At 37.9% G+C, this 25,821-nt stretch overlaps 1 protein-coding gene across 3 annotated transcripts; it reads left to right on the top strand.

Annotated features, from left to right (window-relative positions):
* Window positions 1-525: 525 nt before the first annotated feature.
* LOC124405178 (zinc finger protein 768) lies at window positions 526-21,312 on the top strand. 3 transcript variants are annotated; one of them, XM_046879861.1, is made up of 5 exons: window positions 527-1,073; window positions 9,771-9,945; window positions 12,100-13,269; window positions 16,799-17,927; window positions 21,281-21,312. In XM_046879861.1, the coding sequence occupies exons 2-4, from the start codon at window positions 9,858-9,860 to the stop codon at window positions 17,860-17,862; spliced, it is 2,322 nt and encodes a 773-aa protein (XP_046735817.1). In that variant the 5' UTR covers window positions 527-1,073; window positions 9,771-9,857; the 3' UTR covers window positions 17,863-17,927; window positions 21,281-21,312. The 3 variants fall into 3 exon arrangements, with proteins under 3 accessions (XP_046735818.1, XP_046735816.1, XP_046735817.1); XM_046879862.1 differs by lacking the exon at window positions 9,771-9,945 and having other exon boundaries at window positions 526-1,073; window positions 12,100-13,185; XM_046879860.1 differs by lacking the exon at window positions 9,771-9,945 and having other exon boundaries at window positions 526-1,073.
* The last annotated feature ends 4,509 nt before the right edge of the window (window positions 21,313-25,821 follow it).

Raw genomic sequence — 25,821 nt, 5'->3', positions numbered from 1 at the left:
AGTCTCCCGCCTTCGCCTCCCCTACCTCCCCTAGGCGAAACGAGCGCCATCTACTTCCCCCCTCCGCCCCTCCCGCCGTCGCCGACCGTCCAGCCGCACGTTCCGCCGCCTCCCCGCCGTTCCCGGTCGAACCGCGGTTCTCCCCCCTCCTTGCCGCCCCCCTCTCCGCGACGCCTCGACGCCTCTCTGCCCCGTCGCGCTCTATCCATCGCCGCCGTACCAAACCAATCCTGAAATCCCCACTCCATCGCATGCCGGCGACGGAAGCGCGGCAACGTTGCAACGTCTCAGTCTCGGCGACTCTACCTCTACTCAACTCGGTGCTAGCCCGAGTCAACCAAGTTTTGTCTGCCGGGTGGTTCGTGACTTCGGGTTAAACGAAAAGAGTTGTGAAGTGTGGAGAGTGGAGAGTGGAGAGAATTCTGCCGTTGTCGTCGGGGAAAATATATATATATATATATATATATACACGCATATATACACACACACACACACACTTACGCATACACACGCATATACGTATTATATACGTATATATAACTAACTAACCAACTTCTCTCTCTCTCTCTCTGTCTCACTCTCTATCTCGATCTCTCTCTCACTCTGTCTCTCTCTATCTATCTCTATCTCTCTCTCTCTCTCTCTCTCTCTCTCTCCTTCGTAAATCGCGAAATGCAAATACAACGCTGCGTAAGCGATCGGGAACGCGCAACGTATCTAATAAAACGTATAAACCAGTAAATAATCCAACCACACACACACACACACACCACACACTCCGCACGCAAGAACGTACAGAAATACACGAACACCTACGTGCAAGGATACGTGTATATACGTCCGAACACGCATACACGCGCCCAGGTACATATGGATATACATGTATATGCATATGTATATACATACATACACGCATACACGTAAACGCGTATGTAAATAAGAAGTTAATGAGAGTTTAAGTTTGGTGTAAATGGCGCTCTCCAGCCGAAATGAGTCTACGTCATATGTGAACCTGTATTATTCTATTGTCCAGCGTGCGGCAACTCGTTACTTTAAGGAATATTACAATTCCGGTAAGTGTTAATGTTTTTATTCAACCATAACGTATCGTTAGATTTAATTTTACACCGTGTCCGTCGGCCCGAGAGTTATTGTTATTATTATCATCATCGTCGTTGAGTGTTTTTTTTTCTTCTTTTTTTTTTGTTCTTCGTTCTCTCTCTTATCACAACTACCTATCGCCGATAGTAATGAAATCATTAAAAAGTTGCTGAAAAAATAAAGAGAGCAAAAAATACAGCGATCATCCGATCTTTGGTTAAAACGAACGTATTTCTTTTCTTTTTTTCTTTATTTTTTTCTCTCTCTCAACTCCATGTAATCCTACTTACTCTCCGAATATATTTTTTTTTTTTTCCATTTTGTTTGTCATCTATCTTCAATTTTATCGTGTGTGCCTGCGTGTGTGTGTACGTGTGTGTATTTTTTTTCCCACCTCGTTCGTCTCAGTTTTGTTAAGTTGCGTCAGTGAAAAATCCTACCAAGCACTTTGCTCCAACATGTTAATGTTCCATGCGTCGGGCGGCCGTGCGTAAGGTATAATAAGAATTTACACGTAGGTACGTATCATCATAGGCGAATATAGCGTAATTAATATTACGCGTGGTGCGGTGCATGGCAGCCTCTGGTCTGACAACGGTGTGTGTGTGTGTGTGTTTGTGTGTCTGTGTGTATATAGGTACAATGTGTGTGTGTGTGGCCACATGATACCAACGGGCCGTTGACAACAATCGACCTCCTCGTATTCCGTTTTCTCTCTTTATCAATTTAACGGCGGAGCCACAACGGAGAGCTAAGGCCAAGAGCGGAGGCGCAAGATGCAACGGGTTTATGCACGCGACACGCGACCCGCCCGCTTAACCCTAAACCCCCGCGGAAAATCTTTAAAAATACCCAGCTACGAAAATCGGACGCGCAGGCGCACCGGACTTCGTTCGCGCCATGAAAACAAATCGTAAAAGTATTGTTATACCAGCCGGTATCGTATCCACGTTCATTGTTGTATATATTTAACGCATTGCAGAAAAAAAAAACAAAAAAAAAACAAAGAAACAAAAATAGTTGAGCGATATTAATTTCTTCAAATTATTTTACCGGTGTATCTTCTATTATTTTATTCTTATCTTTACACGTATCTATACTACTTTCCTTAGACGCGTTTTGTACCTCCGTGAATTTTTTCTTTTATTCTTGTCTTACCGACATCCGCGTGGTCATGTTTGTCGTTTGGATACGGATATCGACTGTCCGAAATTCTGTCAAATCAGTAACTATTATACATAACATTCTGCTGCATTGGTTGACGACAATTGTTTTTCTCTGTTTACTTATCCCCTCTTCTTTGTTTTCGCGCGGTTTAAATAGAGGCATCGAAATGCAATGATTGTTAAGTTTAAAACGTGTTATTCTTGTTTTTTTTTTTTTTATCGAATTTAATTTCTTATCGTTAAATAGGTAATGACTTGGCCGAATTTTCCTACCGACGTTAACTATTTCCGGATCATTTGGTGCGGACAGTGTTTGTCCATTCTGTTGAACAACTGTGACAATTTTTGAAGGCCGTATTATAAGTGAGAATTGAAATTCCCGCCGCGTCGAGTACCGACGTCGGTACTCAATTATGAATCTTATCCCCAGTTGAGAGAGAGAGAGAGAGAGAGAGAGGCATTAAGTGAAATGTGTTTCTTGCAGAAAAGAAAAGACGCATCCTCTTACTGCGACATTCACCTTCGGCGCGAACCGTTAATCGATCTATCCATGTGCACGCACTAATTTGCGTTACAACTTGCGCCATTACCGTTGCACGCTGATATCATGTACTTGTAAATCCGCTGGGTTGGGGGAATAAGAGAGACGGGAGGGAGATCACCCTCATCTCTTCTTGGGCGCTGCTCTGCGGGAGGCGATGTTCGTAACCTTAATTACAGCCTCAAGAACCGTCGCACTTACTCCCATCGTCGCATACATTCCTACTTACGGAACGTGTAACGTGTAATATTATAGATCCTCGATTGTAGAGCATAGCTGAAGAGATAATTGCTTCGGAAGTTGAGACCGCCTGCAACAGATAACACGTTGACCACGCTGTAATTATCCACCGTTTCCACTTGCAATAAGGATAAGGATACACGCTTATTTTTATTTAAACATGTACTTTTTATCTACTAACTGGTTGTAGACGGGTCGGCGTGTGGCGCCAATCATTGAAAACTAATATGTATTTTCAAATGTTTATACGCCATCGTCATATGCAACGCACATAACCCGTAGTATACAGACAAAATTGATTGACGATCTTTATTCGACTATCGTGTATCAGAAATGAGAACAATGGACGGGGAGACAAAAAGGGTTGAGGCCTAAGAAAGGATCTACTGGTCAGGCGATTTCCGTCTACCCAGAAGGCTGTGCGTTCGTGCACTCGGCTTTGGGATATTTAGCGCGCGCAGCGCAGGGCTTCCAAAGCGTTCGCTCAGATTTTTCAAGCAATAAATTTAGAAAGGCATAAAAGATCTATGGAGCGCTGTTACGGTCAGCCACAATAGTGAATCTGGGGCCACATTCAGACATTCGGTATACCGTTATACGTGTTCGGGATTTAGCGATCCACGCCACTGATCTTGCCTTGGGATATATTATAGGTGTATGCGCTGGCTGGAATCGTTGGTTCGTTCGTTCGTTCGTTCGTTCAGTTGGCTTGCACACTGGCTGGTCCATGCTGTACGATAAACTCACAATCAGCCTTGCAATTATCGCGCGCAGAGCTCCGTTCGTTCTCATGGGGGGGTATACGACTATGAATAGCCTTGAAAATTGTTTTAGTTTTCAAAATTATTCCGATGTGGCGATAATTGCGGTGAGGAAATTTTTTTTACACGGCATATATTTATTTTGATTTTTCGAACAAAGAAACATATTTTTCTTGCTATTGTGATATCGGAATTCTTTGCAAATCGTAAATTCATTTTATTCGATATTTGAATGTATGTAAAAAAAAAGCTGCTTGTTGTTGTTGATCAAATTTTTATGAATTTTAGAGACTACGTTGAAATATTTTCTTCCTTCCTGTCGAAGGTCGTGTTTGTGGCGGTAAATTTAATTTTCTACAATGCGGAGTGAAAATGAAATATCGTATTAAAAATTTATCCTTTCATAGAGGCTGAACTGGCAATGGCGTGTAAATGTCGTAAAAATTTCAAGTCGATCGGATTTACGGTTACGGAGAAATCGAGCAGGTCACCGTTTTCAACGGCCGTTGCCGCTTTTTGCTCACCAGCAACTCACTTCAATCGCGGTTCCTGAACGCTACACAATTTTCTTCACGGGTCGAATCTCTTTTCTGAAGAATACCTGCGTCACCTATACTTCTTTTACGAATCTTGTCAAACTTATTAGAATCACGAATCGGTTTTACTTTCATTTTTTACAGCTACCTGAGGTCCTATGACCTTTCGAATTGCGAAGTCAAATTTTCGAAAGTCATAGATTCATCGCGGTTAGATATAAAATTTATAGCGAAATTTTGTCGTTATAAATTCGTGAAAACGCGACTCGCAACAATCTTCAGGATCTATAAGATCTCGTGACGTTTACAGTAGCTGGCGAGCAAGCGTTATTATATTGTTCGTTGATAAGTCAAGGTCTGGGTGTCCATAGTCAGTGGTAGTTGAGTAGTTAGGTAGGTAAGTAGGTAGGTTGGTAGGTATTATTATTTTGTGACATAATAGAAAGGCTTGGGCGTTTATACCCGATCACGACGACGCGCGACTCGGAGAGGAAGAAGAACCAGAAAAATAGAAGCAAAGAGAGAAGAGAGGACAAAACAGAAAAAGAAAAACATTAAGAGAATAAGAAGAAGAAGAAGAAGAAGCAGCTAAACTGAATTCGGGTTCAGAACGCGCGTTAAAAATATCCAGGATTACAGCGGCCAGGTTAAGATTAGAGAAATGCAAACTTCCTGTGTTCTTTCAGAGAGTTCAACGAACCGCATCTAAAACAATTTCTTCCATTCTATACCCCGGGGGACAGATTCGAAATATCCGAATCAAGCCTGAAGAGTATTTTTTTTCTTCTCCCATTTAGCGGCACGCAGCCGCCATTAACTCACGGTCAAACCAACTCGACAAATATCATACTTATAGGTATTTTCATCTCGTTTTTCTCAGCTGCCACCTTGCATCAAGACAGCATTGCGATTGCGGCACGATATTTAGTTTCATCCCGCCACCCTATTCCGGTATTCAAAGTGTTTCTCGAGTGCATTTATAACAATGTGAAACTGGCTACGTAACGACGGTCACCGGCTTTTACCGCAGCGATGTGTGCGTACCACGATAGTTAGCCCAATCATGTGTAATGTTTAAGCTTCGTCGGGCAATTTGACATTGACAATGAAAATTTTTCCGCGTTGGGTACACCTTGCGCTCAAAGATTCGTACGAATATATAAAAAAATGGAGGAACGGCGTGGTAGCAACGAAGCGTCGATTCAACAACGCTGTACAATATAATGTAAAAACGAATTACTTGTGTGTCATTGAATCGACGTCCGCGCACAGCCTTAATGTACTTATAATAGTACGTGTATAATGTATCTAGTCTCGGCTCTGAATAACCTGTACGTATACGTTTATTTGAAATTGAATAATTTTGTCGCACGTGCTATACATATAGTAGAACACAAACACCGTGTATTTCATACATATAAATGTACATATATATATATATATATAATATATACATATATTTAATATATTATATATATATATATATATATATTATATATAAATGGAGCGGAAATTGTTCGCAAAGATTAATCGCGCGCGGTGGTGTGGGTGTAAAAAAGCAGCTATAATAATTCGGGATGTTGGATGTAGGTTTATAAAGGAACAATACAAAGCGCGAGGGCAGCGCGCGGGTTCGTGGAGTTATTGCAAGCGTGACACTCACTCGAGGTCCCAAGGACGAGAGAACACTCGAATGACTAACGCCGAACACGCCGCGATAACTGTGGCGCAGCTCTGCCTGTACCTCCTATACTACGCTCGGAGATTGTGCCAGGGTTTGAAAGTGTAAAACATATTCGGGGGGGCCTCGGTATCCCGGTTTGTTGGAGCGCGGAAGGCCCCTGGGCCTTTGCTAATTCGTTCATCCGTCGCGTTGTGGTTCTCCGTCACTGCCTGGCCGTTGGAACACTGCTTGCTCTGCTACACGTTCTGCCTGCCTATCGTCGTCGTCGACGCTGACGCTGACGGCGACGCCGAGCGCGAAGCGTTTGTCAAAAAAACCCAATTAATAGCCCGTCGTATTTCGTTATCTATTTTATCGGTGTAGATAGCCGAGTATGTATGTTTTATGAAAAGTTTTGTACACCGCGTGCATGCATGCATGTGTGTGAGGCGAGGCGAGAGCCGTGCGATGAATGGCGATGGCGATGGCGATGGCGATGGCGATGGCGTGTAGCGAGTGAAAAACTCGTCCTAACCAAAATTATATCATATATATATATATATATATATATATATATTGATGTGTGTGTGTATTTGTACATATATATATATACATCAAATAAGAGTAGGGTAACAATAATTTTTACTATCACAACCGAGAGGAAAATTCCAACCTAACTTATACTTACATACCCACAAATTATAATATATTTACAATTTTTTTTTATGTGTTGTATATTAGTTACTTAAAAATTCAAAGTTATTATACAGCATCGCGTTTATTAAGTCGATGTTTGATTTTTATATAGTTAGGATACGTTTCGTTATCGTAATTATTCATGATCTCAAGGCTTCCTTGTGTCAGAGGTTATATACATCACGTTATCAAATTCGACCCAAGTTCCTCGTTTTTAAAACATATTCCTCGTACTGCACAGACCACGATCATCTTCTTATTCATTCACTCGTTGTCGAGTGCTTGAAATTCTCTGTTTTTTTTTTTGTTTTTATTCTTCTTCTCTTCCTTTTTCTCTACTACATTTTCTTCATCAGATTTGGCGGGGGTATTGCAGGTTGTTTCCAAATAAAAGATCACCGTTTTACCAGACAAATGTTAATCGCCCTTGTTGTGAATCATTCATTCTTCACTCGACTTGACCAACGAGGCCTCGCTTACTGGCGTTCGAGTGAATAATAACCGAGAATGAAGTATAACTTGTCAATGTTAATTGATGCACCCCCCCCCCCCCCTCCCCACCTCTTCCTTTGGTGTTCTTGCTTATACCCTGTTTCTCTCTTCTTCATTTATAGTTATCGGCTTGAACACCAAGCGCGGTACACTTGAGCGGACGGCACTGTTGCTGTGTAATTTTGATTTTTGACAGCGTAAATCATTCGGCCAAGTTTTTTTTTTTGGCATTTTTTCTCTAAATATTAATCAGTTATAAGTATATCACTGGAAAAGGTACACATTCCGAGGTACCTACTCTTTTTTAAAAAGTTCTGGACTATAAGGGGCTGGTCGCAGCACTCAATACTCCGACAAATTTGATGATTCGACACCGCCTTGGAAAACTGTTGTCGGATTATCGTCGGTTGACTTTACTTGTAACTGGGAATCGATGAATTTTCATTGATTCAAATTTAGAGCGTAAAACTATGATAGGAATTCCTTCGTTTTAAAATCTTCTGATAAAATATTTATGCATAGTGTTCATTGCCCCTGTGTATTTGCAGTAGAAAATATTCACGCCGGCTAAGCTATCGAGGTGATTCATCCACGTTAAAACGCGTTAAAATGCCTTTTTAAGCACGTGCATTTTCTTGCTGCACATTGAATCTTTATTTACGAGCACCGGAGAAATTATTACTGCACATTACTCGATGCGAAGAATGCGAAAGTCTATTTATTATTTTAGTGAACGCGTATGCGCCGATTGTTTGGAAAGTTTATACTGTATATACGAATTTTTTCAAGTTTTCTTCAAGGATATATATATGTATATATAATTTAGACTTTATCAAAAAAATCTAATATTTTTTCTTTTAAAGTTATACTGAAAATATTGTTCCAAATGACGAAAAAAGAATGTCGTCCAATTTTTAGCTCTTAATATTGATATTTAGCGGTGGCTCATCGCGAATTTGAACTTGAATTGATCGAAAATAATCGTGATTTTCTATTTTCCGTAAGAATAACACGGGAAAAATGGTTTTTGCTCCTTCTGATTTTTATAACTAGCATTCAACATTAAGTACTTTCGCTTAACGTGTGAATAGATTTACCATCTAAAATACACGTAAAAAGAAAAAGAAACGTGAAAAAGAAATTTTAATTTAGGTGTATTTTAGATAGTAAATCTTTTCACGCTAAGGGAAAGTACTTAATATTAATTTTCAGGGCTGTACCTTTCACGGAATTTCTATTACATGTTCGATAAAATTCTAGGTCGGGAGTGAAAAAAAATACTCGTCTCAAACAAAGCACCCTAATATATATGTATACCGTATATACATATACTTATTTTTCTTCTGGAAAATTTATTTTATTAGATCTCTCCCCCCTAGGAAAAAAAAAACAAAAAAAAAAAAACAGTCATTTTAGAAAAATCATTACCAACTAACAATTCTTTGCATAAAAAATTATACTGAGCGATAGGTAAATTTTTATTTTCTTCAACGATTGGTTCTGTGGTCGCAACTCCTAAACATTTCCGGTTGTTTTGACGCTGTACTTTGATTTTTAACGTTGGTCTCTTGTTTAATCATAAAGAATGTCACCATCCTACCTACTGATGAAATTCCAACAAAACAATCTTTTTCTTTTGCGCGTTATTCCAGAACAAATACGGTCACATCCGATACGAAATATTGCAACTCAATTATGGTAGTAAAATTCGAATATCTCTGGCGACCGAATTATCACTTTTCACGATATCGATTCTCTCCGTTCACACGGCGTGGACTGTAAAGGACATTTTCTGCCAAGAGAAAATAACTTTCATCGCTTATAACGTTAGGCGGGAAGTCGTCAATGTTCTAAAATCTTTCAACCAACTTGTCATATCGCAAATGAAGCTCAAATCCGGGTTCAATCATTTTCAAATGTTAATTATTATTGCGGCAATTAAATGTCAAATTGAATTTAAAAAGAGTTTCAAAAAAATCTCTTATCATTTTGTCGAAAAAGTAATAAAGGAAATAATTGGGAGGAGCAAACAACATATCGAACATTACGGAAACCTTATTTTCTACAAAATATTGTCAAGATGATGATGATCATACACTGGGGTATACCGGACGAGATATGCCAATATGATAAAAGTGTGAGCGGCGGAATCGAGCGGCGACTGACGAAATAGTACCGCCATGAATATTAATAGACGCATGTACACGTACATCGTACACACATGTCCTATGGGTATAATATCAAAGTCGAGAATATATATATATATATATACCTACATACTAGGTATATGAAGAAAGAAAAAATCAAAAAAAATTTGTTGCATAGGTAGACTGTCAAATAGTGTAAAGTGTACACAAATGTATACCTATATACATATATATATATATATATATATATATAATATACGCGTATTATACATATAATATGTATGTAAAACGGGAGGGACGTGATTCTCGTTCCGTGTCGTCGTCGTCGTCGTCGCGTGAAATAAAAAACAACGCGAAATAGGTAAATGAGAGAGAGAGAGAGAGAGAGGCAGGAAGTGGATTGACCGTGTGTAATGTTTGTCCGCAGGCTAGATCATTGGGGCGGGCGGGGTAGCTAGGGATAGTAGAAGAGGACGAGGGAGGGAGCTACGGATGAGGAGGACGGGAAGCGAGAATGGCTCTAAACTTCTCCGCCTCGTTCGCGGCTTGCCTCGCGGCCGGACTCAAGGTGCCCCGCCAGATCATGTACTGCATCTCACAGGGTAAGCTCATATCAACATCGTATCCTCCCTCTCTACATACGTACCCTGCACCAACCATCCACCCCCCACCCCACCCCACCCCACCCCACCCGCGATACACCGCATCATCGTTATCTCTACGTGTGTATCGTCTGCAGCAAATCTTCGCGTCGCATATACCACCTACTGTATACATACTATCGTAAAACACCTGCAGCACCCTTTTACCCTATTTCCTTTTCCCTTCTCCCTTTTCCGTAAACCACGTGCATCATCCCTGAACGAGAACTCCAACTCCCTCCATCAATCCATCAAGTACAATAATATCGGGTCGAATCACGTTCCATCACGTTGTATTTGATTTTTTATTTTATTTTATTTTTGTTTTCTTTTTCTTTACTTTTATTTTTTCAACATGGTATATGTATATATGCGCGTGTGTGTATATACATATACATATATATATATATATATATATATATATATTTATATACACACACACGCTTGTATATAACGTTCGGAAGTACGTTGTTAATATTAACCTGCGTGTGCAGCAACGTTGGTATGACAATGTGTGCACAGTATATTCAAGGGTATACATGACTACGCTTTATACGTCTGGTATAAGCTTGGTCGTTAAAACTGACTATACCTATATATATATATGCTTATACCTATGGCCTACCTGTACGATAAGTTTTGTGTGTGTGCGTGTGTGTGTGCGTGTATGTATCTATGTATGTATGTATTTGTATATATATATGCATATATATATATATACATATAAAAATGTACAGGATGTTACGAAATACACGAGGCATAACGACTAACAAGTGAATTATAAGCGCGGTGTCGAAAAATTTTAAATGTCATTGGAAATGATTTTGCCACGGGAGTAAACGCCCCTGAATTCTTCGACGGCTGCTTCGTATCCGCGCTTCATCGGCAGCAGCCATGTGTATACGTATAGAGAGTGAAAGAGAGAGAGAGCGAGAGAGAGAGAGAGAGAGAAAAAAAGAGTGGGATTCGAAGATTTCGCAATTTTTCACGCATATTCACCTATACATTTATGTAACGTACATCTGCACAAGCGAGACCGGACTCCCTGGGTTACGATAGTAACGTCCGTTCGTCCGTGTCAATCGCGTGGTTAGATGTATGTTGTTATACACTTCTCTATATAGATACATGAGTATGTATACAATACGTTCCAAGCTTGTTCCAAGATGAGAGGATAAAAGATATTCGAGTAGATACATTTTGGTGCTGACAGAGAGTGTGTAAGAGTATGGATTGAAAATTTGAAAACGTTCGTTAAATTTTCACTCCGTGCCGCTGACGTTCGATTACGTATATTCGTAATACATGTAATAATATGAATATGTATACATACTCTGAAAATATCTTGCGAGGGGGCCTTTTGACCCACTCGAGGTGACTCCGTATCTTGCGTTGACCGCTCTACGAACTGGCCCCCGAAGAGAGTGCAAAAAGCCCCCGTTAAGAGACCCTCTCTTTACGTGTATGTGATTTAAATTAATATGCGGGTAACCTCCGAGTAACACACATGTGGCTGCGTGTCTGTGTGCGAAGCATACGGAAAGGAAATTACACTGGCGCGATATTTGACTGGATTAACTTCCAGAAGCTTGATTTATGTTATCCTTCAATCCCACCCGTTGATGTTTAATTTTCTTACTGCTAATTTTACAAGTGCCTAATTTATAGACATAATAGATTATACGTAGACGATATTGCTTAAGAGTGATCTTTGTAACTGAAAGAAATGATCCGTCATGAAAAATGTCAACGTCATTTAATTTGGTTATATTATATATGCTAATTGGAGTAATGGCAATATAGTCTGTTCTTATAATATAATTGTACAATAATTTCAATTCGACATTCTTATTGATTCAATTCAATGGTATGGAAACTCACTTAAAACACATGCGCGTTCATGTGAGATTATTAATCGAAAGAAATGTTTTATTTACCGAGACTGTACATTGGTGTAACGTTGCTTCGTTTTCGAGTAATTGACGTGCGGTAGTCATTTTGATTGAATATTTCTTTCAGTACATCACTATATACGTGCATATCAGTTAAATTGAAAAAAAAAAAAAAAACATATCGAACGACGCGCAATATCGTTTCTACCTTGTATGATTTCAGACACAGGCGCCCCATACGTGTTGTACAAAGATAATATGGAGAGAGCCCAGGGGCAATGGGGCCCGGGGCCGGGATCTCTCCAGGATGGTGGATTGTACGCCCAGCAACAACAGCAACAGCAGCAGCAGCAGCAGCAACAACAACAACAGCAGCAGCAGCAGCAGCAACAACAGCAGCAACAACAGCAGCAAGGTTCCTCCTCGTCCGGTAGCCCGCAGCAGGCTTGTGGCCCTCCAGTTGAGGGGGAGAGTGGACCTCCGCCCTCGCTAGCCTCCCCCGTCCCCTCACCGTACCCTTCGGCACCTCCCGAGCCTCAGGCCCTCACCCCATCCGATGACGACATCCAGTCTAGCCAAACTACACCTCAACAGCAGCAGACGCAGCAGCAGGTTCAGCAACAAGTTCAACAACAACAGCAACAGCAGCAACAACAGCAACAGCAGCAGCAACAACAGCAACAACAGCAGCAGCAACAGCAGCAACAACAACAAGGGCACTCGCCTCAGCAGCAGCTTACACCCCACGAGGTTGAACGCGGGGATTGTTTTCCTGGTAGCGGTGATTTGCAACAATATCCACAGCATTATTTCAAAGAAAGCAGACCGCATCCGTCGCCGTCGATGCCTTCTCACATGCTTACACCTGGGGGTTTCTCAGCGTTGCACTATCTCAAGCAACCCGGGGTCATGCTAACGTCGCTTGGTCAGGCCGTCGACGGTGGGGCAAGCTTGGAGGGTCATCAGTACACGAGTCCAGGAGGTCCGAATATGTCGTCGACGGGCTTGCCGGACATTGTACAACAGAATGGAAAATCGTCGAAGGGTGCAAACAGTGATCTTAGATTGTTCAAGTGCTTGACGTGCGGTAAAGATTTCAAGCAGAAGTCTACCCTGTTACAACACGAGAGGATTCATACGGACAGTCGGCCGTACGGGTGTCCGGAGTGCGGAAAGCGGTTTAGGCAGCAATCCCATCTTACCCAGCATCTACGCATACACGCCAACGAGAAGCCGTACGCGTGCGTTTACTGCGAGCGTACTTTTCGCCAGCGGGCCATTCTCAACCAGCATCTACGCATCCACTCGGGTGAGAAGCCATACCAATGTCCGGAGTGCGGAAAACACTTTCGTCAGAAGGCGATCCTGAATCAGCACGTCCGCACACACCAAGGCGAGCATTTCTCTCTGCCTCCCAGACTCCCAGAGGGCGTCCACCACCGCCACAACCACACTGACCAATCACCACCCAACGATTCTTACTACCATCAAATTACCACTACTGACAACAATGACTGCATCAACGATTTAAACGATCACAACGACACTTACATTCACCGACACTCTGATATCCCTGAATTCATTACCTGTCCACCCGAGTCCTTCCTCGCCGACAACCTCCAGTCTCCTAATGCCCTCTGTCAAATCAGTAAGGTCCAGTCCCGATTCGATGGTTCGATTTGTAGAGCTAGATTGCCGAACGGATACGGTAGTAACAAGACGGGGCTCGGTAGAAAGAAAAAAAATTCCAGCCGGAGGGTAAGAACGGTTGAGTTGGACGCGAGGGCGCTGGTGAGCTGTGAGATTGAGGAACCTCCCACCTCTGTGCCATCGCCGTTACCCTCACCTTTTCACAACCTCCACAATCCGTCATCATTTTCCTATTCAAACGCCCTCTGCAAGGCCATATCCGCTGCCCTCCCGAGTCTCACCATCACCCCCGTCCTACGATCACCTCAACTAATATCGAACAGACCTCCGCACTCTCCTCAGATTGATCCTTCCGTCAAGGTGGAGGAGGTGGACCTCAGCCTATCATCAGACAGTGATTACTAGGTCTCTTGTTTGATCTACCTATCTTTTCACGTAACAAAACTCTAGCCAGACTATAACCCGGACGTTACCTACATGTTGGCCTGGTGCCCTGAAAACACTACATGTTTATTTTTTCTATACAACAGCAACTTCAACCACAACCCCAATGCTCCTGTACTTCGTTCTCTTTCGTCTAACAATACTAATTCTTCAAACAATTTTCCTGGCAAATAATATTTCAATGTCATGCAAAGTAATTTCTCAACTCTTCTCGAAGTTCAAAATTTGTTAGAAACAAATTTCGTATTTTTTTCCCCCCTCCGTTTCTTAGTCGCGATACATTCGCTTCCGTACCTTGTATTTCTTTCTCCATTATTTCTCTGAATCAAGATGGCAAAAAATATGCGATATATTGTAACGACGAGTTGTCCTTCGCAATTTTTCAAATTTTCAAAATATCGCTGATCGAGATATTCCTTGGGGTTTTGACATTTCTTCTCTAATTCCCTAACTTTAGATTTCTTTTTCTTTCGTACGTTTCGTGTAACCTTCAAGTTAGTCATTGTTTCGTTGATCCGTCGAAAAGAAGTTCTATAATTTCCTCACACGGAGTAGGAAGTTTGTATTTATGAAATAGAAATTGAATATTTTAATATTTGAACGTCGTTACCTGTATTTATGCGTAGTATATGCGTTTCTTTCTCGATTTTTATTTTTTTGCCATTTACTCGTGGTACATGTAAATATGCAAACTTGTGTCTCTGAAGTTCCGAACGTTCATTTGCATAAAAATTCAAGAAGCCCGTACCAGACAATTTTTTTTTTTTTTTTTCCAACAAACTTTGGCAAAAATTTAATTGCAAATTCGCCAGTATGTACTGATTTTTTTTTAATAAACCTGTGGTATAAAAGTTCAATTATTCCTTCGTTCGAATGAACGTTGAGAATTTTAACCAAATGCCCCAAGACATACATTTCGTGCAAACGTTTCATTTTTTTAGGTGAAAAACCTGCAAATTTGAAAGTATGGGGGGAGAGTCGTTGCCAAAATTAAAAGTCAAATTTTAATCTTGCAATGGTATAATTATGTTGATGGGTAATTTTTATGAATACCATTCGCCTAGCAATCGTTTGAAAAATTTCTTGTATTGTTTCACGAAAAAAATGAGAAATTGGGGATGTGGTAAGACGTGGAAAAATTAAATATGATAATGTTTTTTGCTCTGCCCTAACCTACATACCTACACAATTTTATTCGTTCACTGTCGAAAAACTCGTACCATCGAAACACACTTGTATTGCAGTCACACCGGCTATCAGAGATTCCCGCCGAACTTGATACACCGCTTGTTCCTTCTATTTATTTGGTGTGTTAGACTTGGGGCATGATATTTTCCGAAAACATCTACTACAATACTATTTAGGATATAAGTTGTTGTTACAAGAAAAAACTGACATCGTCCTTCTTATCTATTTATTTATTTATTTATTTATATATTATACAGATATATGCATATGAATATTTTTTTTTATCTCTCATTTCTTGGATCGTCCATTTCCAGTTTTTGAATCAAACCCAAACGGTGTTCAATTCAAAATTTCTTGCTTACGCACAAAATGTAAATTTTCAGTATAGTAATTACTTAGCGCACCGAATCTAGAGAATGATTTACTTCGCACACTGAATTTTGCAAACTGAGTTTAAAAAAAAAAGTATACAATACGCATGCACGCAAGTAATTCTCGTATTTGTACCGTAATGCATTATTTCAACATAATTTTCAAAACTGAAATTTACTGTCAATATTTACTACATCGAAAAATTCGGCCTATGGTTGGGCATAATTTTCGCATTTAGGTAGACAAAAAATCACCATCGGCGTGGGTTTTCGAATAGATCAAAAATATTCTGCTTGAATTTTTTTTTTCGAATTTCAAATATTGATTAAAAAATATCAACTATTCGCAACCAAAGATTTTTTCTCCTGTTCAGCATCATATTATTCAGAAAGAATCGTTCAAGAACCGTAATAAAAAAAAAAAAAAATTTCCGGCTTCCAAATAAAGACCACCCTAATATATATACGTTTAAATTTTTAAAATATAATAAGGAGAAAATTTCTATTTTGTGAGATTCTGGCTCAACATTGCACGATATTTGTTTACGTAATTATCTGAAACAGTTACGCAAGCAAAAAATTGATAAGTCCATCGATGAACCTCATTAAAATTAGTGCCGAAGTTTAGAATTCCAGAGACTTATAAAATCTGAACATGACTTTGCGAGATCTTTGAAATGAGAGAAGAAAAAGAATATTTTCATTCAAATTTCGAATCTGGTGTTTGTCTCTTAAATTTTTCAAACACGTATGAATCTTACACGTATACTCGATTGCATATGTGTAACGCGTAATGTTCTATATGTATATTGAACAGATAACGGGCAAACCGTAATATAATTACGCGAATTTGTGTCTACTCCGAAATACGCAAACGCCTTAATACGTATACGTGTATACATGTAATACATCGATTATAAAAATCATTGCGATAAAAATGGTTATACACGTATTAGTATGAATCTATACAGTGCAAATTGAGAAAAACAATTTGAAACATCGTCAGGTACACGCACATAACACGCCGCACACACGTATGCATTCGACAGGAAACCTAGACTTTATACTATACCTTACTGTACTATCTATATATACGATGTGTGTGCGTGTGTATGTGTGTACGCATGTACACACGCACACACACGGATCGAAAGTACACGATATCTGTCGTAATCAATGGATTACAGAGAAGAGACCGTGTACTGGAAATAACCACGATATATCGGTGTAACCGGGTATAGCAATTAACATGATCGTTATCAATTCCAGATGTAAGTCCACACCTAATCTTTAAAAACGGAATGACGCCGACTCTCTGGCCCCAAGACGTGCCATTCCCCCCGGAGGAGGGAGGAGGGGGTGGCGGAGGCGGCGGCGGCGGCGGCGGAGGAGGGGGAGGCGGCAAGGGGGCAGACGTCGCGTCAAACTTCGGGGATTCGGGTTCGTTCAGCCCGGCACCAGACGCGAGCTCGATTCAGTATCCCGCCTACTTCAAGGACCCGAAGGGAGGAAATCACACGGTCTTCGGTGCCGGAGGTCCGAGCAGCTTTGGCGCGCTGCAGTACATAAAGCAGCAGGGGGCGGCGAGCAAGGGATGCCTGCCCGACGTGATACAACACGGCCGTTCGGCGGGCATGCCGCTCTACGTGAGATGCCCAATTTGCCAGAAGGAGTTTAAGCAGAAGTCGACCCTGCTGCAGCACGGTTGCATACACATCGAATCGAGGCCATATCCGTGCCCCGAATGCGGTAAGAGATTCCGTCAACAGTCCCACCTAACCCAGCATCTTCGTATACACACGAACGAAAAACCGTACGGTTGCGTGTACTGCGGTCGTAATTTTCGCCAGAGAACGATACTGAATCAGCACGTTCGCATTCATACCGGTGAAAAACCGTACAAGTGCCAACAGTGCGGTAAGGATTTTCGCCAGAAGGCGATACTGGATCAGCACACTCGCACCCATCAGGGTGACAGGCCGTTTTGTTGTCCTATGCCTAACTGCAGGCGGCGTTTCGCAACCGAACCCGAGGTCAAGAAGCACATCGACAACCACATGAATCCACACGCTGCTAAAGTGCGACGAAACTCGAGCGGTGATACAAAACCACCGTCAAGTTCGAGCGGTGCGGGAGGTTTGGGCGCTGGTCCAGCGGGACCTCGTGGTCTTACGCCTACCGTCGTTAAACCGGAACTTTATTTCCCCCAGTGTTACGCCCCTGCCTTTAACCATCAGCCCCCTGTTTCTACGGCCCAGTTTCCGGTACAGGCAAATGGTGTTTCCGGTGTTACAGGTGAATTTAAACCCCCGTCCGGAATACCACCGCAGTGACTAACCGTCCATCCATCGGCAACGACTTACTAGCACGCGGAACGATACATACGTACACACACACAAACATATATACATATTTTTTTTCGGCCCCTGGATCGGGTATACATTATTATTATATATACATGTATATATAATAATAATAATAATATAAATGTTATATATACATATATATATACATACATATATATATATATATATATATATATATATATATATATATATATATATATATATATATATAACACAGTCGCGATCGGTGGCTGAACCGTTGCCGTATCGCCCGGGGGCGACGGTTCTTCGATGCCCGCGGACGTTAACAGTGCATTTATATATGATATATATATATATATACTAGAACGTGGAACTTGTTTTCTATTATTATTATTATTATTGTTATTATTATTGCTACTATTATTATTATCAATACTATTAGAAATCCCGCCCCTGCCCCCCGACCCTTTGTCAGCCAATTCTAAATATATATATATTTTTTCTTTTCTTTTAATGATCAAGTTGAATGAAGATGTAGTTCAATATATAAAACTAAAGCTGAAGATGAAGATGAAGATGAAGAAAGAAGAGAAGAGAGGAGAAAAAAAAAATGAACAGAAATGAAACGTGAATAAACTCGCATCTATACTCGCCCGCCCGCACTACTCTTACATGATACGTGTGTACAGATATAGATACATGTTATAACTATATGGATTATACATATAGGTATACGCAATCAAACAAACAAACAAACAAACAAATCGCGAAGAATCTCTCGACAAGTTTCCGTGTTCTTCTTTTTTTTCTGGTTCTTTTTCTTCTACCGTACTATACGTCATATATATGAGACGCCAATGCAGCTGCACGTTTACCAAGGCGCGCGCATCTTAATATCACGGTGATAAGCATTTTCTTTTTGGCGATTAAATAATTATTATCAGTGCCCGGATTTTAAGGCAGGTTGCTGTCTTAATATTATTATTATTATCATTATTATTATTATTATTATTATTATTATTATACTATAATACATAATTACACCAAGCGAGAAAGAAAAACGCATTCTTTGCCAAAACGAGTTAAAGATGTTCGATTTTATGACCAGACTGAAATGATTGTGATACAATATTTAACTTGCCTATGTTTTAAAGAATCGAGGAGTCAAATTGAGTATACATAATACGCATGTGTGAGTCTTGGAAAGAGGATGCTTTGTAAATATGTAATAACGTGAACAATACCTACATTAGAATACGATGTTATACATATAGAGAGAGGGAGCAAGAGAGATGAAGAAAGGGTAAAGAGAGGAGGAGAAGGAGGAGGAGGAGGAAGGCGAGCGGGCTAAAAATGAGAACATACGTGGCTGCGTAGCTCGTCAATGCGAACGTTGTGTTTGAAGAGGTTTATGACGATGATGATGATGATAATGATGACAGTGACGTTGAACGAAGGTATGATTCTAGTATACTATTTTAACATTTGAATATGTATTTATAACGATAGATAATTCTACATGTAATAACTACACAATGATATTTTGATTGGTTTTAAACCATATTGGTGCTGATAAGTAAGTAAAGATATAGGAAAACAGAATGTGGAGGGAACGTGGAAGAAGGCTGAGACATCTTAGAGTAAAAGAAAAAAAATAAATGAATACAAAATAACGAAAAACAAAAAAAAAAAAAGATAAAAAAATAAAAAAATAAAAATGTAGGTAGGAGACACGTAGCGCGTAAGTGTAGAATTATAGCTCAACGTCGAAGGCCCTCGTTGTCGCTCATCAAGTATATATATATATATATATATATATATATATATATACATGCGCGTGTGTGTATAGTAATAATAATAACAACAACAACAATAATAATAATATTATCAACAACAATGATCATTATTATTATCATCAATCGTACATTTTTGTGGCAATACTTAAAAAGTTTTACATATACTAGAGATAGTCTTTTAAATTTCTATAATAAGACGTGTGATCTCTCTAATTATTGTACATTATATTACGATCTATATATGTATATATATACTATATATATATACATATATACATATACATATATTATATTACCTATTCTCTATGGTGTAAGATACAATTGCATAAGTATATGTGTATATACATTTATATGTATATCCATATACGTATATATATACATATATATGACCCAACACACACACACACACACACACACTGAAACACGTATGTACAAGAATAAAAATGCATATATGTGCACATGTATGTATATATGTATGTGTGTATCCATATATGTATGCATATAAACATTAATATTATTGTAATTATATTATAGGCATTCTATTTAGTCTTTATAAATTCAGGAAGAAGAGATGTGTGGGGATGAAAGAGAAAAAAAAATTGTGCGGCCATATTTGCTGTGGCCTGTTCGTAGTGCCTCGGAATTGCTGCTCGTGGCAGTAATTTGAACGTATTTTAGAAAGGTATATTGTTAATATTGAAAACGCAATTATCGATATTCTGATACAGTACTAAATCGTGTCATATAACATTGTCACGCTAAACGACTTATTAAATTATTTAAAAAAAAAACTATTAATTCCTACACGTAACGTCGACGTATACATGCGTGCATACTGCATATAGATACATCATTCAAACATACACACACATACATGGATATACACGAATTGTACATTTTGTCACGCATACTAATTGCACGGAACGCTCTGCTTTCCGGAGAAAAATTAAGTTTTCGATTTTCACGCTCCGGGATTATGTTGTACGTGTAGTGTGCCGGTACATTTCGAGCTAATTTTCTCGCCAACCTTTGTATCTGATGTATGTGTGATATATATATATATATACATATATATATCATCTGTACGTGTATTCACAAATCGATCATTTTCGTGCCATTCTATTACGAAAATGAGCAGACAACGGACGCTCCGATACTCGCGTAATGAAACATCTTTTACGAAGAAGCACAAAAAGGTGTTAAAAAAAAAAAAAGAAAAAAAAGAAAAAAAACCAGCATGCGTATAAGGGGTTATCGCCATTCTTTTGTCTGCTCTTATATTCATATTATAATAATTTTTTTCCCCCTCACCTGCTGCAGCTCTATTTAACGTATTGTGTATATTTTAACGGAATTTATAATTGCCGCGCAGTTGAAATTCACGTCTACAACTTTTACGTACATACATACATACATGAATTCATACACGTGTTCCTAAATTAGTTTATAGTTAAAATACTTTCACAGACCGCGCGCAAGATCAGACTCTAACTTAAACTTAAACTCAAACTCAAACTCAACCAGCGCGCACCTACTACTACTACTACTACTGAATTAGCCATGAACAAAAAACAACCTCACGGTTCTTAAGATTCTTATTACGGGCTGTATAAAAATTTTTACTGTCGCGCACACACACACACACACACACACACACACACACAGAGAGGCAAAGAGAGGGGCACAGCGTTCTGCCTTCAACACGTACATACTGTAGCGTGTCTTGGAAATTGAAATACGTGAAGGAAAAAAAAACAAAAAAAAAAAAAAAACTTGAATAAGAAAAAAATGTAACGGTTTATCCAACTCTTTTATGTAATATAATAGGTATCTAGTTATCTACGTGTCAATGGCTTTTCGATTTCTTTTTGTTTTGTTTTTTCTTTATTTTTCTTTTTCTTTTTTGCTAATCCTATTTTCTTCATATACATAAATACGTATACATATGTAAACATATATATATGTATATATACACATATACATATATTTATTCTGTCCTATATCGTACCACATACCGCTATAGACCATGAAGTTTTACATGGTGCAGCGGTCAGAATTTAATTTTTCGTACTGTTTTTGGCAACGCATTGTCCGGTAATAAATGTTGGGAGTATTTTTATTCATCTCTTTGATTTTGTCTTCTGCGGATTTTTGAAGATACGTGTAACATACGTTCGACCAGGCACGTATTTAGCAGAAAAATAAAAAATAGAGTGAGATCAGTGAGAAATTAACTCTCATGCATCACATTCTTACGTTACACATATCGTACTATTTGTTTCTTGTGTCGATTCTTTTAAAAATCTTTCCTTTTCGTATTTCCCAGTCAGAAATTCTAACGTGCAATGAAACACTTCGAACATCATCAAGCTTGCGATTAGTTGTTTTTCGACCCGCAGCGATCGCTCTGCTCTGCTCGACAGTGAAACATTTCGATAAACTTGAACTTTAGTCTCCGAACAGTATTTTTTAGTCGTCTAGTTTTCTGCAAGGTTGAATCAACCATTCGCACATTATACCTAATCGAACACACGTACACCTATTCCGTTTCATATTATATCAATATCATAGTACATCAGCTCTTGGGAGATTCATTTCTCAATACGATGTGGTGCCGGTGATTTCCTGGAAACAATAGTTAGAAGAAAAAATTTATTCATCTTTTTATTAACATTTTCCATTTTCTTCCTTCACATTCTTTTTCACGAGATAATAAAATATTGAAATGGCGCAGCTCCAAGTGAAAAGGTTCGAAATTGAGAAAAGCGTTTACGTATACATACATATATATACATATATATATATATATATATATATATATATATATATATATATATACTATATTATTATAGATTTTTCATAATAATAACAATAATGATAATAGTGATAATAATAATAATAATAATAATAATAGTGATAATAATAATAATCAATGGTATGCAATTAAAACTTGGACGAATCTTTTCCCAACTGTTTATTTATTATTCGCCTGAAATTTTTTTCAACAGACACTTTCACATTACGTATTTACCTGTGGGTATATAAATTCATGAAACAGGTTTTGAATTGTTTTCGCTCGAACAATGCATAAATATGTTGTATCTTCCTCTTGCATTGTATTTACGTAGTCGTGTCTACGGAAAAAAAATGTTTATACGTCGTAATATATATCGTACGTATAAATGGGACTTCCCATTTCAATTTGACTAACGTTTAATTTTGACCACATCTTCGATATGATCCCTGTTTTTACCCCATATCACTGTTCCAACTATGTATTTGATGCATTCACATTTTATCATATTCTCTTCTAAAGCCGTTTTGAGCTATAAAAAAAAAAAACCGCCGATAGTAAAGCTTTTTAAGAAAATATGTATATCAAAGCGTTATATAAAAATTTGAACGATTTTGACAAACTCTGTTTAGTGGATGGAGGAATCGTTATAGTTGATGGTATTTTTAAAAGGAATCAGTAGAAAATATTGATCTATTTTAGCAGGGGTATGAGTTTTATCGGCAATAATTCTTTTTACCTGCTAAAATTCAATTTTCTGTTTACCGATTCTTCTCGAAAATAATATTTATCAATTATACACTTATTATAATTCAAGTACACTAGAGACATTTTGCATATTGTTTTGATGTCCAATAGTAATGGGATTGGTAAAAAAATAAAATTCGAAATCGAGCTAATGACCAGATAAGAGGTATCAATTACACTTTTGTAACGGTCAAAATATTCCCGAAATGATTCGCGAACACAGTTTGGATAAAAATGTGGATGCGTTTTAGAGTTTGGCCAATGATATGTGAAAAGCATGTATCAAGTTGAATGTTGGTTGATTTGGCATAGGACGACCAGTGTTTACAATTAAAGGACTTCCTAATTCGGTGAAAAAACGGGAGATTCAGGAAATTCGTAAAAACTTTATCAGCACAGACGTCCGAATGTTGGGTTGTGCGGGCTTTTTATACGTCGTCCTCTGATCGAGATTAACCTTTGAGAAATCTTATTCTTATTACGTAATATTCAAAAGATTAAGTGATTCGATAAATTTTACTGAAATTAATTAATGTTCAACTTTTCTTGCGTTAACATTCTTTTTTTTTTTTTTTTTTTTTCGTCAACTTCAGTTCATCTATCACTGAACACGTACTTTATATATGGTGTGCTATGGTTCAAAGACGATTATTGATTGTTTCTTACTTAGTTTATTGTTTATTTCGCATTTTTCATTCCGTTTTCCGGTGATGATTACGTACCTTTATCATAAAAAAAACTCAACAAAATTATTAAGAAAATATAATTAGGCAATTTGTAGATACATTTAAATAGATTCTTGTTTTATTCCTTCGAACAATTATGTATAATTCTATATATTATATACATACGTATCATTACTATTATTATTATTATTACAGAGTTTTTTAGAAGTATTTTGCATACATTGCAGCAGTTATGTTTATGTTGAATATTTTTTTTATGCCCACCCTCTCCCCTCCTCCATATTTTTTATCATCATTTGTGTCTATCACTTGATGTCGAACATCTTGAATAATACACTTTTAATTATCCACATTTATTGAACATTGATATTGATTATGACAAATACGTTATAAGCTCGCAGTCACAAAATCAGTTATGTGATATTCGTCGTTAACACATTCACTTGTTAATAAGGTTTCATACAATTTCGAATACATGGATTATGTGCGTGAAAGCTATAAAAAAAAAATGTAGAAAAAGGAAGTTCCCCGCAACTTCTTCGTCCGCGGCAGGTATTATACTTTTAATTTTCGATTTTTTTTTCGTTTTTTCCAAAAGATAGTCGATAACAAGTATACTAACCAGATTACTACCAATGATTTTTATTAAAATTCATTATTATTATTGTTGTTATTATTGTTATTATTATTAATATTATTATTACTATTATTATCATTATTAATTCAAATAATTTGCTCTCTTCGACATTACTTATATACATTTGAACCGCAGCTTTAGTCCGCAATGAGATCAACCGATGTCGAGATAATGATTTCGCGAATGGGTATTCCCAAATTCTGCATGGGTATTTTCTTTTATTATTCTCAACGCGTTCAGCCAATCGCATACATATACCAATACGTGCGTAAATAATATTAAATCCTTCAATGATTTGAAATTATTCAAAAGTAATACACGTTTTATTGGTTCGGAATTGTTTCGAAGATGGAGAAACGATTTGATGATCTATACAAATCTTGATTATGTCCAATCGAAAATGACATATCTGGTGGCAAGGCAAAAAGACCACGGTGTTAGTTGCTGCGTTATACGTTTAGGTCAGTTTTTATAATTATGATAAACGAAAGAATGGAAATGAAAGCAAAAAAAGAAAAAAAAAATAGAACAACTGTAAACGAAGAAAGAAAAAATCAACTCGTTTACAGGGACTTAGTACTTCCTGTCAAATTGTTGCCTTACATATTACTATTATTATTACTATTATTATTATTATGATTATTATTATTACGATTATCATTATTATTACTATTACTATTTAGTTGGTTGTGCTTTTCTTTTTCATATATTGATTGAGTACAGTTCATTACTGATTTACTTATATATATATATATATATATATATATATATATATATATATACTTATATATATATATATACATATATATAACATTCTTCGGTGTTCTTCCCTCGCCAAATAAATGCTCAAGACACATTAGGTTAAGTTTATATATTATAACGTGTAAATTAATTTCTCTCACAAGACTCAAAGCCAGGTTCATATATAAACACATGCATTCATATATATGTATATATGCGTAAATACATACATACATATATATTAAAAAAGAAAAACCTGACAATGCGCCGAGGAAGAATGCCGAGCATCGTCTTTTTTTTTTTTTTTTTTCGTTACAATTACTATATATATCTCTGAGTTATAAGTTGATATATGCCTTCCCTTTTTTATTTAAAAAAAAAAAATGTATACGAAGATATCATGTATAGGTTATATATATAGGTATGTATATACATACATATATATGTATATATATATCGTCCAATCCGTACTTATAGACAAAAAAAAAAAAAAAAAAAAATCCCAAGATCTCGGTTCAAAATTTAGCTTTAAAAGATGAGAAAAAGAAAAAGAAAAAAAAAATA

Source organism: Diprion similis, chromosome 4 (assembly GCF_021155765.1).
Source record: "Diprion similis isolate iyDipSimi1 chromosome 4, iyDipSimi1.1, whole genome shotgun sequence".
Lineage (NCBI taxonomy): Eukaryota > Metazoa > Arthropoda > Insecta > Hymenoptera > Diprionidae > Diprion > Diprion similis.
Note: the sequence above shows the minus strand (reverse complement) of the source record. Positions and strands in the feature narration are given on the sequence as shown.